The sequence below is a fragment of the Meriones unguiculatus genome, chromosome 20 (genome assembly GCF_030254825.1).
Source record: "Meriones unguiculatus strain TT.TT164.6M chromosome 20, Bangor_MerUng_6.1, whole genome shotgun sequence".
Lineage (NCBI taxonomy): Eukaryota > Metazoa > Chordata > Mammalia > Rodentia > Muridae > Meriones > Meriones unguiculatus.
This window is the reverse complement of record NC_083367.1, coordinates 32,717,980-32,734,735: the sequence shown is the minus strand read 5'-3', so window position 1 is coordinate 32,734,735 and position 16,756 is coordinate 32,717,980. Positions and strand designations below refer to the sequence as shown.

At 34.6% G+C, this 16,756-nt stretch overlaps 1 protein-coding gene across 1 annotated transcript in view; it reads right to left on the bottom strand.

The window, feature by feature from the left end:
* The window catches only part of Trdn (triadin), a 382,140-nt gene that overhangs the window by 258,284 nt on the left and 107,100 nt on the right, over positions 1-16,756 (bottom strand). Inside the window, exons 8-9 of the mRNA XM_060373675.1 lie at positions 11,746-11,928; positions 4,809-4,868 (exon numbers count right to left, since the gene is read on the bottom strand). Of these exons, the coding sequence (XP_060229658.1) occupies positions 4,809-4,868; positions 11,746-11,928 (243 nt within the window). The remainder of the gene's footprint in view (positions 1-4,808; positions 4,869-11,745; positions 11,929-16,756) is intronic.

Below are 16,756 nucleotides of genomic sequence, written 5' to 3'. Positions count from 1 at the left end.
CATATTGACCATTTCCTATTTACTCAGCTTAATAATTACAGCATCATTATTCATAATTTTTTTCAATTACACATAGGACCAAAATAGCAATCAAATAGAAAAATGATGAAAGTGCCTGGAAATACAGGCATTAGATTATAAAATAAATCAAATGTATCTAGCAGATATTTATAAAACATTTCAAACAGAAAAGAATCTACCTTCTTCTCAGCATCTCATGTAACTTTCTCCAAAATTGACAACATACATTGACACAAAGCAATAATCAAAAGATACAAGGAAAAAAAAAACAGAGAGAAAAGGGGAAATATTAGTACAGACATTCTCCCTAGCTTAGAATTTAAACCCCATTGCATTGGAATATAAGCTGTTCTTTGCAGTCAGAGAGAATTTGATAAGGTAAATACCCTCAATTTTAGAAAAATAAATGACACGTACAGTGAAATAAATCACTTTGATATAAGTTATTGATTCAAGTAAAAGTCATAGAGTTACTAAAATTGTTATAATAGGATAACTTCTGAGGGATAAACATTGTTATATTAACATTTAATCGTAATAGCCACAGAGGTGGAAAACGGAGGGAAAAAAATATGCTACAGTTACCAACACAATGCATGCCAGCCCTGGTCTTTGTACTAAATACTGGTTTCTTTATCACAGTGAATATCAAGATGTCTCTGCATCATGGAATTTTCTACTTACAGAAATTGTCTCTTCTTCAGCCTGTGTGACTCAGCTAAGAAATCTACTAGACCCAGGATGAAGTTTACGAAGAGAGAATATGACAAGAAGAATCATGGTTCTTCCCAGACTATTGACATAATGAAACTGTGGGTATAAATGTTACTTAGGAAAAGTAGCATTAGCTGCAAGCCACTGAATACAAAATTGAAATATCAAACAAATTCAATATAAGGAACTGGAAGTTTTATTTTGATTGTTTGTAGAATTGATTTCAAAATATACAAAAAACAAGAATAAATTCTATATCAGAATTGCAAATGATATCTCCATTGGTTAATTCTACTAGTTGTCTCAGAAGACAGTGACAAATGGACAAATGGATCATTTTAATCCAAGGTGAAAATGGTTCATCAGTTGTAAGACACTTAGTACAAGACCAGATCTCCCTCTCTCTCCCTCTCTTCTTCTCTCTCTATCTCTATCGCTGCCACCTTCTCCAAAGATTACTGAAAATTCACCCAGAAACATTGCCAAGCTACATAATGAAGTGATTTCATGTTTGTTGAATAAATAAAGGCCAAGACTTTCCCCTCAAAGGAATATCTTCAATGCTCACAATATTTCTTAAATTAAAAGGAAGAAAATTATTTCCTTTGAGATTTACACAGGATTTCCTTAGGTTACTCAAATTGAGCATAAAATGAATCAGCATAAGGGAATGTTAATCACATGCACCAAAAACTGCTCCAGTGGACACAGTTTACTAAGGTATTTCCTTCTGTCTCTCTGACTGAGGTCAAGATTACATTCTCAGACGGAACTGTGTAATTACTGCTCACTTGCATTAAAAGTGCAAGGAGGCACTTTTAATTTGTGTTCAGCTATATTCATAAAAGGCCAGTTTAAACTTTTCTTAAATTTTATTTTATTTTATTAATTACACTTTATTCACTTTGTATCCCCCCCATAAGCCCCTCCTTCCTCCCCTCCCGGTCTCACCCTCCCTCCCCTTCTTCACGCATGCCCCTCCCCAAGTCCACTGATAGGGGAGGTTCCCCCCCGCTCCTTCCTTCTGATATTAGTCTATCAGATCTCATCAGGAGTGGCTGCATTGTCATCTTCTTAGGCCTGGTAAGACTGCTCCCCCCTCAGGGGGAGGTGATCAAAGAGTAGGCCAATCAGATTATGTCAGCAGCAGTCCCAGTTCCCATTACTATGTAAGCCACTTGGACACTAAGCTGCCATGGGCTACATCTGTTCAGGGGTTCTAGGTTATCTCCATGCCTGGTACTTGGTTGGGGTATGGGTCTTTGGGAAGACCCCTGTGAGGAGAGGTCAGTTTTAACTTTTAAAGATGGGCTATCAAGGCAAAACTTGGTCGCTAATGCTATGTTGTCACCAATAAGTTTCCTTTTTCATTTGAACTACAAAGAGGCTACTTTTGAGAATGAACAACAATCTACAAGGGATTATTGGATTCCAGAGGGAAAATTCAAATGGTCGCTTTAAAAACTCATCACTAACAATTAATAATGAACTCCAGCTAAACAATAGCAGGTGTTCCAGTGATTGTAAATGGAAGCAGGAGTGCTTTTATAAATACTAAGTATGTACTGAACAATAAGCTTGTCAGGAATTATTTCATCCTCTAATTGTCACCCAGAGGGAGTATCTCAACGTTGGCCACTTTTCAAAATTCATGTGCCCAATTAAATAATTTTTTCAGTCCTTATTTTTAAAACAGCTTATCACGCTGTGTTCTACCATTTCTTTCTTTCCTTTTTTTTTTTCTTTTTTGCTATCCCCTACTCACAGGAACAAGCAGAGTGTAATTCCCCTTTTTGTTACTTACGAAAAGCCAAATAACTTGCAAACCTTTATTTCCTTTCCCCTTCTTCTTCTTTTTTAGTCAAGAGATACCTATCCAAAGCATTGTTTCACAGATTGGACTTTCAAAACAATGAATTCAGACAGATAAAGCAAATGAGAGCAAATAGTAAGTTTTCTCTTTGACATTTCAAGAGTGGTTACTCAGAGTTAGGGTCTACCAGCTGCAGATCCAAATGTATGCTTTTTGGAGTGTGATCACACGTGCATCATGGAGGAAGCCTTCTGTGCTTTCATTAGCAAAATCCACTTTAACCCCCACAGAGATGCTTTTATTAGTACTTCTGACCTTCAGCTGTTGTCAGAGTTCATAAAGAGTTGATTAGTATTTTGACAGCTAAAATGCTAGCATCTCCTGCTGCTTTTGGCAATGTTTGGCTCATTTTGTCATATGACTTCCTTAGAAAACCTTCTGCTATCTATTAACGGATAATATGAAAAGATTAAGTAGCAAAAGAACAGTTTATTTTTATTGAAAATTGAAATTTAGGAAGAAGTGGAACAAAAAGGAAATGATATACCTTTGTATATAGATATATTAGTGTGTGTGTGTGTGTGTGTGTATTATCAACCCATGCATATCAGCAATATGGCTCATTGTAAGCCCAGATGATCCTTCAAAAGCGAAACATGTGTAGACTATGGCTTTCTTCCTTTCTTCACATTTTAATTTATTTTTCTTTGCATAATAGTGTCTTGTCTGAAGTTTGGGCTAATTACTAATTCTCAGTCCTCAGCCTCCTGAGTCCCGGAAAACATGTTATGTCATTATATCCAGCTAGAGTAAGACTTTCTCCAACTACCATGACTGAAAAATATGGAAACAGCTATTTTAGAAAAATAGTATTTACGGTATATGCACATCAGGACTTGAGATGGCCCCCTTCCGTGAGGTGCTCAGGAAGAGGCTGTGGCAAGAAAATTGAAAATATTACAGTTAATGCAGCATGACATTTTGCTGTGCATCCATTGGATGCTTTAGAAACGGTGCGATATCATTACTGTGAGTTTTATTTTAAATGCAAGAACGTTGAGGAACAGGTGTTCAGTAGCTAGTTCAAAGTCACACGCTAGAAAAGAGTTAAGTGTATTCTTTTTCAAAATCCTCTTTTCCTAAATGATCATAATCCTTTCCTCCATGTAGCTACAAAACACAATTAGGTGATTTTAAACAAATGTTGACAGAGATTAGTTTCATCAATAAGTTCTTATAATTTCTGGCTCATTTTTCTTCATCTCAGAGTCTAAATCATGTAAACATGCAGAAAGAAAAGAGAAAAGAAGAAGGAGGGGGAAGAAAAAGAAAGGGTGAGGAGAAGGAAGAATCCAAAACTATCTGAAGGAAAAATCAGTGCTAGGGTTGTCTTGGTGTTCTCCAGTGATAAGATTCTCATGATCTTTTAAAAATACAAGAACTAGATTATTACACACTTGCTTCAGTATGATATGATTCATTGTCTATGTACACACAAGTTATAATTAGTATTTTAGAAAGAGTCCCACAAAAAGACTTCAGAAAACAAAGTATTGTTTGTTCTAAATAGTCAGCTTCCATTCAGTACATCCATTATCAGATTTTTAAATATTTGTAAGTCATAGGACAAGGAATAAAGTTATTCATCTTAATTAATATATCCTTAGCACACTGTGGATAAAAACTAAAGATATAAAATACTAGAGGTTTGTCACTGTAAATAAAAGCCTTTTTTTTTTCATTGTAGTAATATTAACCAAACTTAACCCACACCAGCAGTATTTCTCTGGAATCACCAAAGACCATAAGTAACTAAAAAATAATATAAGTGTTTTGGAAAGATAAGACTTAATATTTGAAAAGTGATGGATTTTATTGTGAATTTTGTCCACTATCAGAAAAAAGAATATTTTCCTTATTGTACGTCTTTTCTTCTAAATTTATCAGGAATCAAATCAAGTCAGTCATTGTTTCACTCCAAGATATTATTAAAGATATTACCATTTTTCTATATGAAGATATTAGCACATTTGAGCTTTCAGCCGACTTCATTTGCGACAGGCCATGCAGGAAATGCAAGTAAAATTAAAGGTCCCAGCACCAGTTATTATTTCTGCATTTTATTTGTATTTATTCAAGCTCTGCACATGCGTTTTATTAAGCAAGCTTTAAATAAAAATATAGCTTAATACAGATAAAGCTGACAATCTTAGAGACAAAGGCTATTAAAACAGACAACAATGAGAATTATTCGGAATACCTGGTTTTAAATCCCCATGGACAAACATGTCAATCATATATCGACAGAACGCATACTGATCTGACAGAATAGAGAGAAAAAAAGAAGCAATGAAAATGTGTCATCAACATCTGCCTATTTTACATGAAGACAAGATGTAGCAAAACAACAAAACAGTATGAGTCTATTTTGGCGACTACTTATTCTTGTCAAGGAATAAACTGTGATTTTTATGAACAAGCAAAGGAAAATACATAATAAGCATAATGTTTCACTTATTACCTGTAAACTTTCTTAAATATGGAAACAGACTTATTCATGGTTACATAAGGTAGGGGATATTTGAAAATTCCAAAACTTTTTTCTCAGCATCTGCTCTGATACCCTGCTGGGTAGAGTCTTTGAGAGGCCCTCTGTGGTAGGCTCCTGTTCTGTTCCCTGTCTTCTCCCACTTCTGATGTCTATCCCATTTGCTTTTCTGAATGAAGATTAAGCATCTTCCTTAGGGTCCGACTTTTTGTTTAGCTTCTTTAGGACTACAGATTTTCGTATGTTTATCCTGTGTTATATGGCTAATATCCACTTATAAGTAATTATATACCATGTGTGTCTTTCTGCTTCTGGATAACCTCACTTAGGGTGATCTTTTCTAGTTCCCACCATTTGCCTGCAAATTTCATGATTTCCTTGTTTTTAATTGCTGAGTAGTATTCCATTCTGTAAATGTCCCACAATTTTTGTATCTATGCCTATCAGTGGACTCAGGGAGGGAGAGGGGGAAAAAGGGAGGGAGAGTGGGACTAGGAGGAGATGAGGGAGAGGGCTATAGCTGGGATACAAAGAGGAATTAATTGTAATGAATAAAAATAAATTAAAAAAAATCTATCTCTCTTTAAAGCAATTGTTACCACTTGTCCTTTTGAAAGGAAACATGGGTTAATTCTCTCCAACTAGGAATGTTTACCAAGACCCTCTGCTGGCTGTACCTGTGAAGGGCTGATGACTTCTTGAGTGAGGCCCAGAGGGTAAGCCTATCATAACCTGTTTGGGACCTGCTCATGGAAATTCTCCTTATTAGAGAGATGAGAGTCATTCAGCAGCACCAAATGATAGAAATATTAAGCTAATTAACTGAGTAATCATTAGGAGAGAATTCTGTGCTCTTGGCTAGTCTGTAGTCAATAAAAATAAAACCAACAACGTAAACACATATTTGATACAGGTACAGTCCAAAGTTGCTTCAGGAGCTGGGTGTCTTATTTTTTTCAACTCAATTACATACAAGCTCATAGAAACACATATTATTGCACAGTTTGTGTTTTTCCATAGTCAATATAACTCTTATCTCTGCCATAAAAGATCTTTGAATGATTTCATAAACTTTATCATAGCATCTTTAAAGCTTATGTATGATGATTCATGTATTTAATGATTTACATTTTAATACCCTTTTATTAAGCATTTTATTAAACAACCAAATGCAAATGAAGTTGTAACACCTAGAAAGTTTATTGAGTTTCTATAGTATATGACACATTTTTAATTGTTCAAAATTATTGGCATCAAATAGAAAATAACTAAACTAATTTCTATATGAATACATAACCAACAATATTTATAAGCCGTATTTTTTCAGTGTTAGCATCAATTGAAACCAATTGTATTATGAAGCTTTGCTGGGATCTTTTAAATGATAAATGTGGTTGTTATAATAGATCTAAAAAAATAGAATAATTTTCATTAACACATAAATAAGGGTGAGTCAATGCTTTAATGTTTCTAAAATTTATATGTTTTCTGGTTACTGAAATAAGGTACGAAATAGGAAAAGGCCAGTTTTCAGACTATCCCACAAATCTTGTTCATTGACACACTTTCAGGGACGATTTCTGTCTCATCCCAGGCTCTGGGAATCCTATGGTATTAGACAAAAGTGACATTAAAACAGGCATGTTTTTCTCCTTCTTGGGCACAAAGATTTTTTTTTTCTTTCTTCCTTGATAAATAGATAATTGTGCTATAAAATAAAGTTAAGAATATTTTCTGTTTAATTGGAGCATATGAATTTAGAATACTGTGAAATGTCTATCTTTCCCTTGATTCTACCTATGGTTCAGGAGTATTTCCCAAAAAGATAGAAATATACAAAAATATATGTATATTATTCACAGTTATAGCCCATGAGCCTGTTGCTTGTATGTATTTTTAACAATCCTCTCCATTGTCTAATTACACTAAAGGACTAGGAGTTAGATCTCTGACAGACAGATAAGGACAGGACCCTCAGACAGATATTAGAGATGGCTTCCTCCGTACTTTCTAGAACAGCCTAAAATCAGTTTGGCATCATTTTTCTCCCTTTGTTTGGGCCTCCTGCTGGTGGATCAGTGTTCTAGGTTCAAGGTCTGACCAGTCAGTATGTGTTTGTCCAAAAGTTGTAGGCCTGTCACTCTCCTTGTCTTAGTTAAAACTGACTAGTCCTAAGTTAGGAATGGAGACCTCTTAAAGACTCTTAAAAATCCCCAGCTCTAGAGAAGAGATGAGACTTTGGTTTCCCTAGTCCCCTTCTGCTCTGTAGAGGGTCTTTCTGAGTGTGCTCTGCAGGTGCTTTCTTCATCACTTTGATGGAGCTGGTTTCTGCCTTCCACCTTCCCGATGGTGAGTGCTCTCTGTCACAAACAACTCCACATTTGGCTAAGGCTGAGGATCTGGCTTGCTTCCATGTATGTGGACCTATCTGCATTGCCCACGTGGCATGCTGAGGTTGGCTACCCAGAGGCTATTTAAAGTGGGCTGGCTTTACCCAGGGTCAGATGATTGTTCAAGGTTCCTGAATAAACTGCATTGAAAAAAAAAAAAACATTTCTTCTCCTGATCACTCCATCTGAAAAAATTTCCCTGCTGGTACCTATTGCACTCCAGATTTTTCTTAAATTTTAATCCTTTAACCTTCAACTTGATCAAGACCCCAAGACAGTAACAACAGCACAGAGATCAGCTTTTTTTTTTTCCTCCCACAAAAGTCACTGGTTGTATTTTTAACCTCCTCGAGTAGCATTTTTTGGATTATTATTTGTTACATATGTCCAGATTTTATTTAGGATACAAAAGGGGCCAAAGTGAAATATTGTTTTCTGCCCCCAAGTGTAAAAGGGTGGTTACATCCAGGCCATGATGGATGGTTGAGTTGACTAAGTGTGCCCTTCTGATTTCCTCATTGATTGTTTACACTGCAGTGAAACTTTTTATCCTGGTACAATTTGCTGATCTTTATAGCACATGAATCCTGCTTCCAAAAAGACATTTATTAAATTAATGTACGAATAGTCCAATAAGCTTTTAATACACAGTGCGTTATCTTGTGTGGAGTCAAACAAAAATTTTTTTTTCACATAGAATATTACTTAGGTTATGAGGCTTTTAAAGTATTAGCTACATGAAAACAAGGTGTGGCTTTGCATTCTAATGACTTTGACATATCATAGAGAACTTAAGAAGAATATTTGTATATTTTAAACTATTTTTTGTTATAATGTTGAATCTCACCTGTCCTCAGGGTTGACCTTAACAATCTCTGAAAATTCTAGTAAGGTTAGAGTTGGGCTTCACCTGCCTGAGGACAGAGCATAGACAAATATTCTGGATTTTAGAATACTCATATTATGGAAATACTTCTGTAAATCCAACTCAATACAACAGGAAACAACCCTGAAAAAAAAGTCTGAACTGTCTCACCATTCTTGAATTAATAGTTATAGGATGGTAACGTCTATAAGGAAATTTCTTATTTGATCACTATCTTGAAGATTAAAAACAAAGAAAGAAAGAAAAAACAAACATTCTGCTAGAATTAATTTGTGCTGTCCATTCCTGCCTATGTCACTTCAGGGAGCACTGATGACTCCACTCAGCTGCTGACGCCAGGTTGGTGCTCCCTGTGGAATGTCAGCCAAGGGAAAATGCATTTGGGAGCAGAATATCGAATAATCTCTAATGAGCATGGTGTGCCTGTGGTCTGGTGCGCTATGGCAGATTCTCATTATCTGTATATTCTGTGGATGCCACAATACTTGAATCATTGTTTAAACAAATAATAAAAATAACAAAAGAATGACCACAGTATGTATAACATCTGTGAGATATTTATTTCCCCACAGACTTGGCAGAAAGCAGCAGAAAACAGGGAGAAATGTCAAATTGTGTCTACTTTGCAACCTCATCTTGACTGAATTTGAAATGGTCTATAAAAAGCAGATTATGTAATATGTAAGTATAAGTAACTTTTCAATGTTTTAAGTATATATACATGTTTTAAGTATATGCAAAAGTAAATGTTGAAAGTAAACACAAAGAAATGTTTATTGATACTTTTACTGTATAAGCAATTTTACAAACACATGTCTGTCCCACACAAGATTGTTTCCAGAAGAACAAAGAGTATTGGGCATTTAAATGAATTTTTAAAAAGATCCTTATAAGGGGCTGGTGCGACCACTCAATTATTTAAACTGTTTCCTGCTCTTGGAGAAGAGCTGAATTCAGCTCCTAGAACCAATCCTGTGAATCTGATGCCCTCTTCTGGTCTTGGAGAGAACCTGAATTCACCTGCACAAATACAAACACACACACACACACGTGCGCACATATATACATATATATACATATATATATATATATATATATACACACACATACATCCTCATTCAGCATAGTTCAACTTAACAAATAAACTTTATTTCACCAGAATAAAATAACTCAGTTTTGTTGTGCTAGCAATTTAGGAATTTAAAAATTAAAGTGACTTTAATAAAAAGTAGAAGATGCTATGTCTTTATTTTGTTTAAACTATCAATGTCATGTCATCATGTTTTCACAAACATGGATCTTAAATATCTGCTTAGCTTTAAATAAGAAAGGAAGAAAGAAAGAAAAAGAAAAAAAATGACTTTGACCAGCTATTATAGGTTAAATTTTTATTATCATCGCCCTAATTATACAATCATTTATTGGTGGTAGTAGTACACATGGAGGGTCCATGCCTTAGCCATGTGTGTGCTTAGATGTTATAATCATCTTGATGGCTTTGCTTATAACTGGAACTGATAGTTGGGTTTCCCTTTAATGGTCAATTAGACCTTCACATAAAAATGAAAACAAAATAATTGAGAATGAAATTGGGATAAAATCTTATCTTTAATACATTTGACTAGTGATATGATAAAATATAGTATTTGTGACGTGGAAAATAAACACTTTTTGAAAGTGTCTGGTGTAACCAGTTTATCAACGATGTATGGTTCCCAAATCACAGGAGACCCTAAAAGTAAACATCTCAAACTGGGCTCTTGTGCCTAGTTCCTAGTTAAGTCTTCTGACATTCAGTGTAAATGGTATATGTTTTATATAATGATGTTTTCACTGGCTTCATGTTACTCTTTTCCTTCTTAAGGGGTAATCTGAAATGCACACTATTTTAGAATCCAAATGTCCATATACTGAATCAAAAGATTAATTTTCTTGATTTTTATAGCAGTAAAATACTCATTTAAATTTTTTCCTTATTATATCATTTTTATGGCACACACTTTCATATATGACATTACTTAAGAAGATAATACTTTGCATTTTCAATTTCCATGATTGTATAATCATCTTAAAAACAGTAAGTTCAACTTTCCAAAGTTTTTATTCAAGAGTATCTGTAAAATTAGATTGAAATGAATGAAAATTACATAAAGCCAATGAACCATTAAAAAGAAAAAGAAAATCTCCTTTCTTTTCATTGTAAATATATTCTATACATGCTTGTTTTTAATATAAATCAAAGTTTACATGCATTACTTATGTATCAGAGTTTATAATCATTATGAAGTGAGGAAAATAAGATAAGAATACAAAGAGTATGCAATTTATATTATGTACCTTGTAGAGAAAAAATAATTTTCCAGTCCTACTGTTCAAATTGCCTCTATAGTAATAAAATTTAAAAGTATCAATAAAGTTGTATAAACACCAATTAGTCCATTTCTGTTTGTGAATAAAATCATTCAATTGCTACTAAAGTAAAGAAAGTTTTTATTTTGTAACATTCAAAAGAAAATGCACATCTTTCTCAGAAACAGTCTCTACTGTGCAGACCCTGTGTTCTGGATAAAAAAGTCAGTATTATAGTAACAGGACTGAAGAATGTATTGGGGGATGAAAAACCCACAAAGGAGCCTAATGGTTGGACAAAGAGAGCCTCAGTGACCATTTTTAATTCACACAATACTTTCTGTAAAGAAGTTTCTCTGCATTTAAGTTTTATATTTCTAGGAAGTGAGTGAACAAGTCCTACTTGACAAAGAGGACACCTGTCTTATGCAAACCTTCCTAAAGTTAAAGATTTTGTAAGGAGACTAGAAAAAGCACCCTGACACACCTTTATTCTAAAACAGGATTCCGGCAACATATGTTAGTTTGGTGTGCATATTCTGAATGGTATCATTGCAGCAATATCAAGGAAGGAAACTTTTCATTTTATTATTTATTTTTTTTTTTCTGTATGATTTGTACATTGACTCCTGGAGCAACCACTCCTTGAGAGTTACTGTCAATTTTAAAAATTGCCTTTCTCCAGAGTGTGACACTTTCAATTGTTCAATTGTTATTCCAACTCCTGTTGAAATCCTCAAGATTTCAGCACTCAGGGCTGCATTTAAATAACTCCCGGTGCTCACTCAACACTCCTTAAAAAAAAAAAAGTGCATCTACCTAGGTGAGCACATTTTATTTTATTTATTAGTATGTTAATATCCAATTACTGTACTTCCTCTCTGGCATCTTGGCTTGGATCTGTCTTTTTACTTCATCTGGGGTTTAATTTTAGTCTTTCTCAGGTTTTAATTTGACTGCCTCTGCTTCTTGCCCAATAATCTCTTAAAATCTCCAGCTGCCTCCTCCTCCTCAGGATGTTTACCTTTCTGTTCATGCTTGGGCACAGGTACGGTCTCTTTGTCATCTCTCTCTCTGGCTTTTGGTGCTGTTCTCTGAGTTTCTTTTGCTTTTGCAGCTGTTGCTTTCACTTTCTCCTGTTTCCCAACTTTCGTTTCCTTCTTAGCCTTTTCTTCAGTCTTTTCCTTAGTTTTAACTTTCTTGTCTTCTGCAATGAGTTAAGAAAGGAACTGTAATTAATATAAAAAATTAAAATTAAAATTAAAAAAAGAAAGTTATTTTTCCTTTGTTTGCTAACATAATTCTTCAACTGTCATTAATGCTCAAGTAGCATCTTAAAAGGCAAACAAGAAAATCAATACAAAATGTGTGTCTTGCATGTAAACACTGTGGACAATTTCCAGAGTTTTATAAGGTTTACAAATATGTTATATTAGACATTCAGGTCATCGCCAAGATAAGTCTTTAATTTCCACCTGAAAGAAATGATTTGGATTTTTTCACTATTGTTGTTGTTATTGTTTGTTTTTATTTCGGTTTTGATAGTCAAGAGCCTTAGCTGTCCACAATGAGTCATTTGTGATATGCAGAGTTTGTAACTGTAGGCAGTTTTAGTAAGAAACGTGTCCACACTAAGGAGCCCAGTTAAAGACTTTCCTCTTGAAAGAATATGATCATTTTTTCCATAACTGAAAAATCTTAGACTTACTCAAAAATAACTCTAATGCAATAATTTTTCAGAAGATAAATGCAAATGAAAATTACCTGCATGATAGTGAATAGCAAAATTAGAGTGATGAAACCTACTAGAGAGTGACAGACAGACATCCTTAATGTCTGTGCCTGGAAAGACTGACAATACAAAAACAGATACGCTTTCTTACACATCTAAGTCAGAGACCAAATTTCTAATGTTTGTAAAACATTAAAACTGTCCTGGGGACAGGGGCTGTCTCTCACATGAACTCAGTGTCAGGCTCAGATCACCTCCCCTTGGGGGATGCAGCCTTATCAGGCCACAAAGGAAGACAAGGCAGTCCCTCTTGATGAGACCTAATTGGCTAGGGTCAGATAGAAGGGGTTGAGGACCTCCCCTATTAGTGGACTGGGAGAGGGGCATAGGGGAAGATTAGGGAGAAAGGGTGGGACTGTGAATGGACAGCTGAGAGAGCTACAGCTGGGATACAAAGTGAATAAATTGTAATACAAAAATGTCCTGGGAAAGAGTACTAGCAAGCAAAATATACATGAATATACATATCTATTCAATATGTATTAACTTGACAGTGTATGTATTTTTGAAGAGAAAACTTGCTAAGATTATTCATTCTGTGGTTAACTCAATCATATTTTAAAATCATTGATGATATACTTGAATTAGTTGTAATGGGCAATGCATGTTAGACATCTTTTTACACATGGGACTGTGTATATAACTATTTGACATACAATGAGGAGACCTAATTTTCAATTCACTGTTGAGATAGTCTTGACACATGTATTAAAAATTTTTGATGGAAATAATGCCCTCCATGTAATTTGCTTTGATGTAAATCAAGCCAAGACCTCCATGTACAAAGTATGATAGTATCCTCTTAGAAACCAGTTGATTTACAAAACCCAAATCGCCAGTTTTGGTTTTTATAGCAGCTGCGATGCTGCCTAGATATCAGGGGTCACTGAGGTTACTGTTAAAATGAAAGACATTGAAAAACAACAAGCTATAATAGTTTCTTTACCATTGTATGCCTCAAAGCCAAATTGTGTTGAAACTGTACAGTGGTGGACATTATGGTATCCAGACTATTCAACATTATCACCATATAATTTTCTCTTCATAAATATGTGGCTTTTTTTTACTATATGGTGTAATTCTTCCCCCCCCTCTCTCAAATTACAAAACAATATCGTCTTCTTCTTTCTCCACTTTCGTACGGCAAATTCATATGCAGCTTGAACATGTATACCTAAATCACCTTCCAGAGAACCTAGATTGAGCTGTCCCATTGTCTACTTGATGCATTTAAAAGATCAGCCCATTGCCACTATCCTTAGAGATTCTAGCACAGCATTAATGACACTGTGATATCTGCATTAATCTTGCCTCAAGTTTCTTCATGTACAGCTGTGCTCATTTTTTCGAACATGCCACGTATGTTTTTATATACTAAACTTTGTTAAAGTGCCATCTCAACATTTTCTACCTCTGTTTATATATCTGAATTCCATCATGCTCCATTCACATACGAGAGAACTTTTGTCACTGGAGTTAACCATCACCTTCATTATGCCGTGAGCTTTGTTCTCCATTGCATGTTTTGCATTGTACAAGATCGCTTTGCAGACCTGATAAAACAGGGTCAGATGAATGGGGAGGAGGTCTCCCCCATCAGTGGACTTGGAAAGGGGAAGGGTGGAGAGGAGGGAGGGAGGGTGGGATTGAGAAGGAATGAGGGAGCGGGATACAGCTGGGATACAGAGTTAATAAAATGTAACTAATAAGAAAAAAATAAAAATAAAAAAAAAACTGAAGAAAAAAAAAGATTGCTCATGTATCAATTTGCTGTGCTGGGAACAACCTGAGTTCAGACGCTATCAATTTTAATTTTCTGTTACTGTTGTGTTCAATACAATGTTAATTTTCATAGAAAAACGAAGCTAATGTACTTTGAACTTGAAAGCTTGACATAAAGGACTAAATGGCTTACTGCATGTGTATCATGTATGCGATAGGATGGTATGTACACCTCGCAAGTAAATAATAAACATTTGTACTTTGAAATTTTACTAGCCTTTTTTTGTAATATATATATATATATATATATATATATATTTTTTTTTTGCTTTGTGTGAAATTGTTTTTTGGTTTTTTTTTTTAGCTATCTTAAATGCCTTCTACCTATGCCTTGCAGAACACAAATGATTTTACCTATGTCTTGGTACTATAGAGATATAGATAGGTAAATATCAGAACTATTTTAATACCATTGAATTTTATAACTGGCAAAATTGATTTTCTTAGAGACAGAACCACACATTCAACATAAGCATTACAATAGCTTTTTATATAAAAACGAAAACTTCCTATTTCTGTTGTCAACTCCTTAAAACAAGTAAATTTGTGTCACATTAGAAAAGAAACGGGAGTTTGAGAACCAGGCCTAACCTGGGCTTACTTCTCTTGATTTTGCATACCATCTTCTATTTCTATTTTCTCTCTGTTACTTGTATGAAAGACAAAAGATAGGCACCATCCATATAGAGCCTAACATATGCACCAGTCATGGGGTAACAATAAATTTTGCACATTTCTTTCCAGAAGAATTTCTAGGGCGTACTGGAAAATGACTGCTCCTGAACAGATGATATTTTAAACTTAACAAAATACACACTGTGTCCTATGAAAGTGCCAGTAGGAGTCATCAGCTTCAACAATGATCACAGCATCCTGAAGAGTTCATGTGTATTTCTAACTCAAGTATCATATACTTAGTTTATGCTTTTTTTAACCTTAATCTATTTTCCTAGAAACCCACATATCATATAAAGATCATGTGTACATTTTCCAGTCCTAATATAACCTATATATACATAGATTAAATAAAATAAAAACGTGTGTGAGGATATTACATGTATGTAAAATGTACATAATTTGTTTACATGTATCAATCAAGATCACCGTATATCAACTGGAGAGCATTGGTAATGGGCAGACCTAAATGGCTTCCAACAGCCCCTACCTTCTTCTCTCAGTGAGTGTTGGCTAGTCCTGTGGTATGCCAATCAATAGTCTATGGCAGAAGTAATTAGATTATAATTCCATAATAATCAATGTAATATCACAATATCTATCTTGATTTTCCCTGTGGCTAGGCTTAGGGAAGTCAGTTATCATACCAGTGTGAATTTGTGGCAAAGAACAGAAGACTGAAGAGAACCTCATTGAACAAGATGAGCCAAACTTGAATTATGTATTGTATGGGAAAATGAATGGATCCTCTTGTAAGCTGAGTTTGTGATAATTTATTGTCCTAGCAATAAGAAAGAGACATATCTTGTTCTACAATTTTCACAAATATGATACATTGCATTTGATTTCTGGATGCTCAAATATCAATTTATAAATGAATGCACCTTAACCTTATTCTAAGAATATGAGGAGTTGGAGAGATAGCTTAGTTGTTAAAGTACTTGCCATAAAGCATGACTTGAAATCAATCCCAGCACCCACATAAAAAGCTAAGCATTTTGACATGAGCATGTGATCCCAGTGATATAAAACCAAATACAAAGCATTATATTCATAAAAATGTGGGACCAGATATGTCAGTTTTCTTTTGCTGGAATAATGATTATCATAAAGTTTGGCTTTAGAATCTATTCTAAAAATTCAATTATCTTTATAACATAGCTATTTATTTGATAGAGGTACATTTTCCCATAAATACCCTGTTCCTTGTTGATGCTGGAATAGGATTGCTCCTGTATATAATTCATATCAAACTTACATTTTAAAAGAAGAGGAAAATATTGACATTCAGGAGACATGATTCTTCAGGTAGTTAAAATGTATGTTTTCAAACACTTAAAACATTTCAAAGATGAACTCAGGCTAAAAAATAAACCTCAATTAATCTTACAAAATAAGGAAATAATTCTTTTGTTGGTACAGGGCTCACAAGACCAAAATGAAGTCACCAATTTGCTGTGCTCTTTAGTGGATTTTCTCTAGGAAGAAGCAGCTTCCATGTTTATTCAACATAAAATCAAGATCTTCTGTCTGTCTTCCTCCTGCTCCCCTTCTTCTTCTTCTTCTTCTTCTTCTTCTTCTTCTTCTTCTTCTTCTTCTTCTTCTTCTTCTTCTTCTTCTTCTTCTTCTTTTTTCATGCTTCTCCTGTGGCCCCACAAGTTTCATGGCAGCCAGGCTAAGACTGCACACTTTAAAACCTGATTAATTTTGGTGAATTTTCTCTGCTTCTAAATATTTTGTAACTTTCTTGAGTGCAAGAAGTCACATCAAGGTCATTTGTTTATTT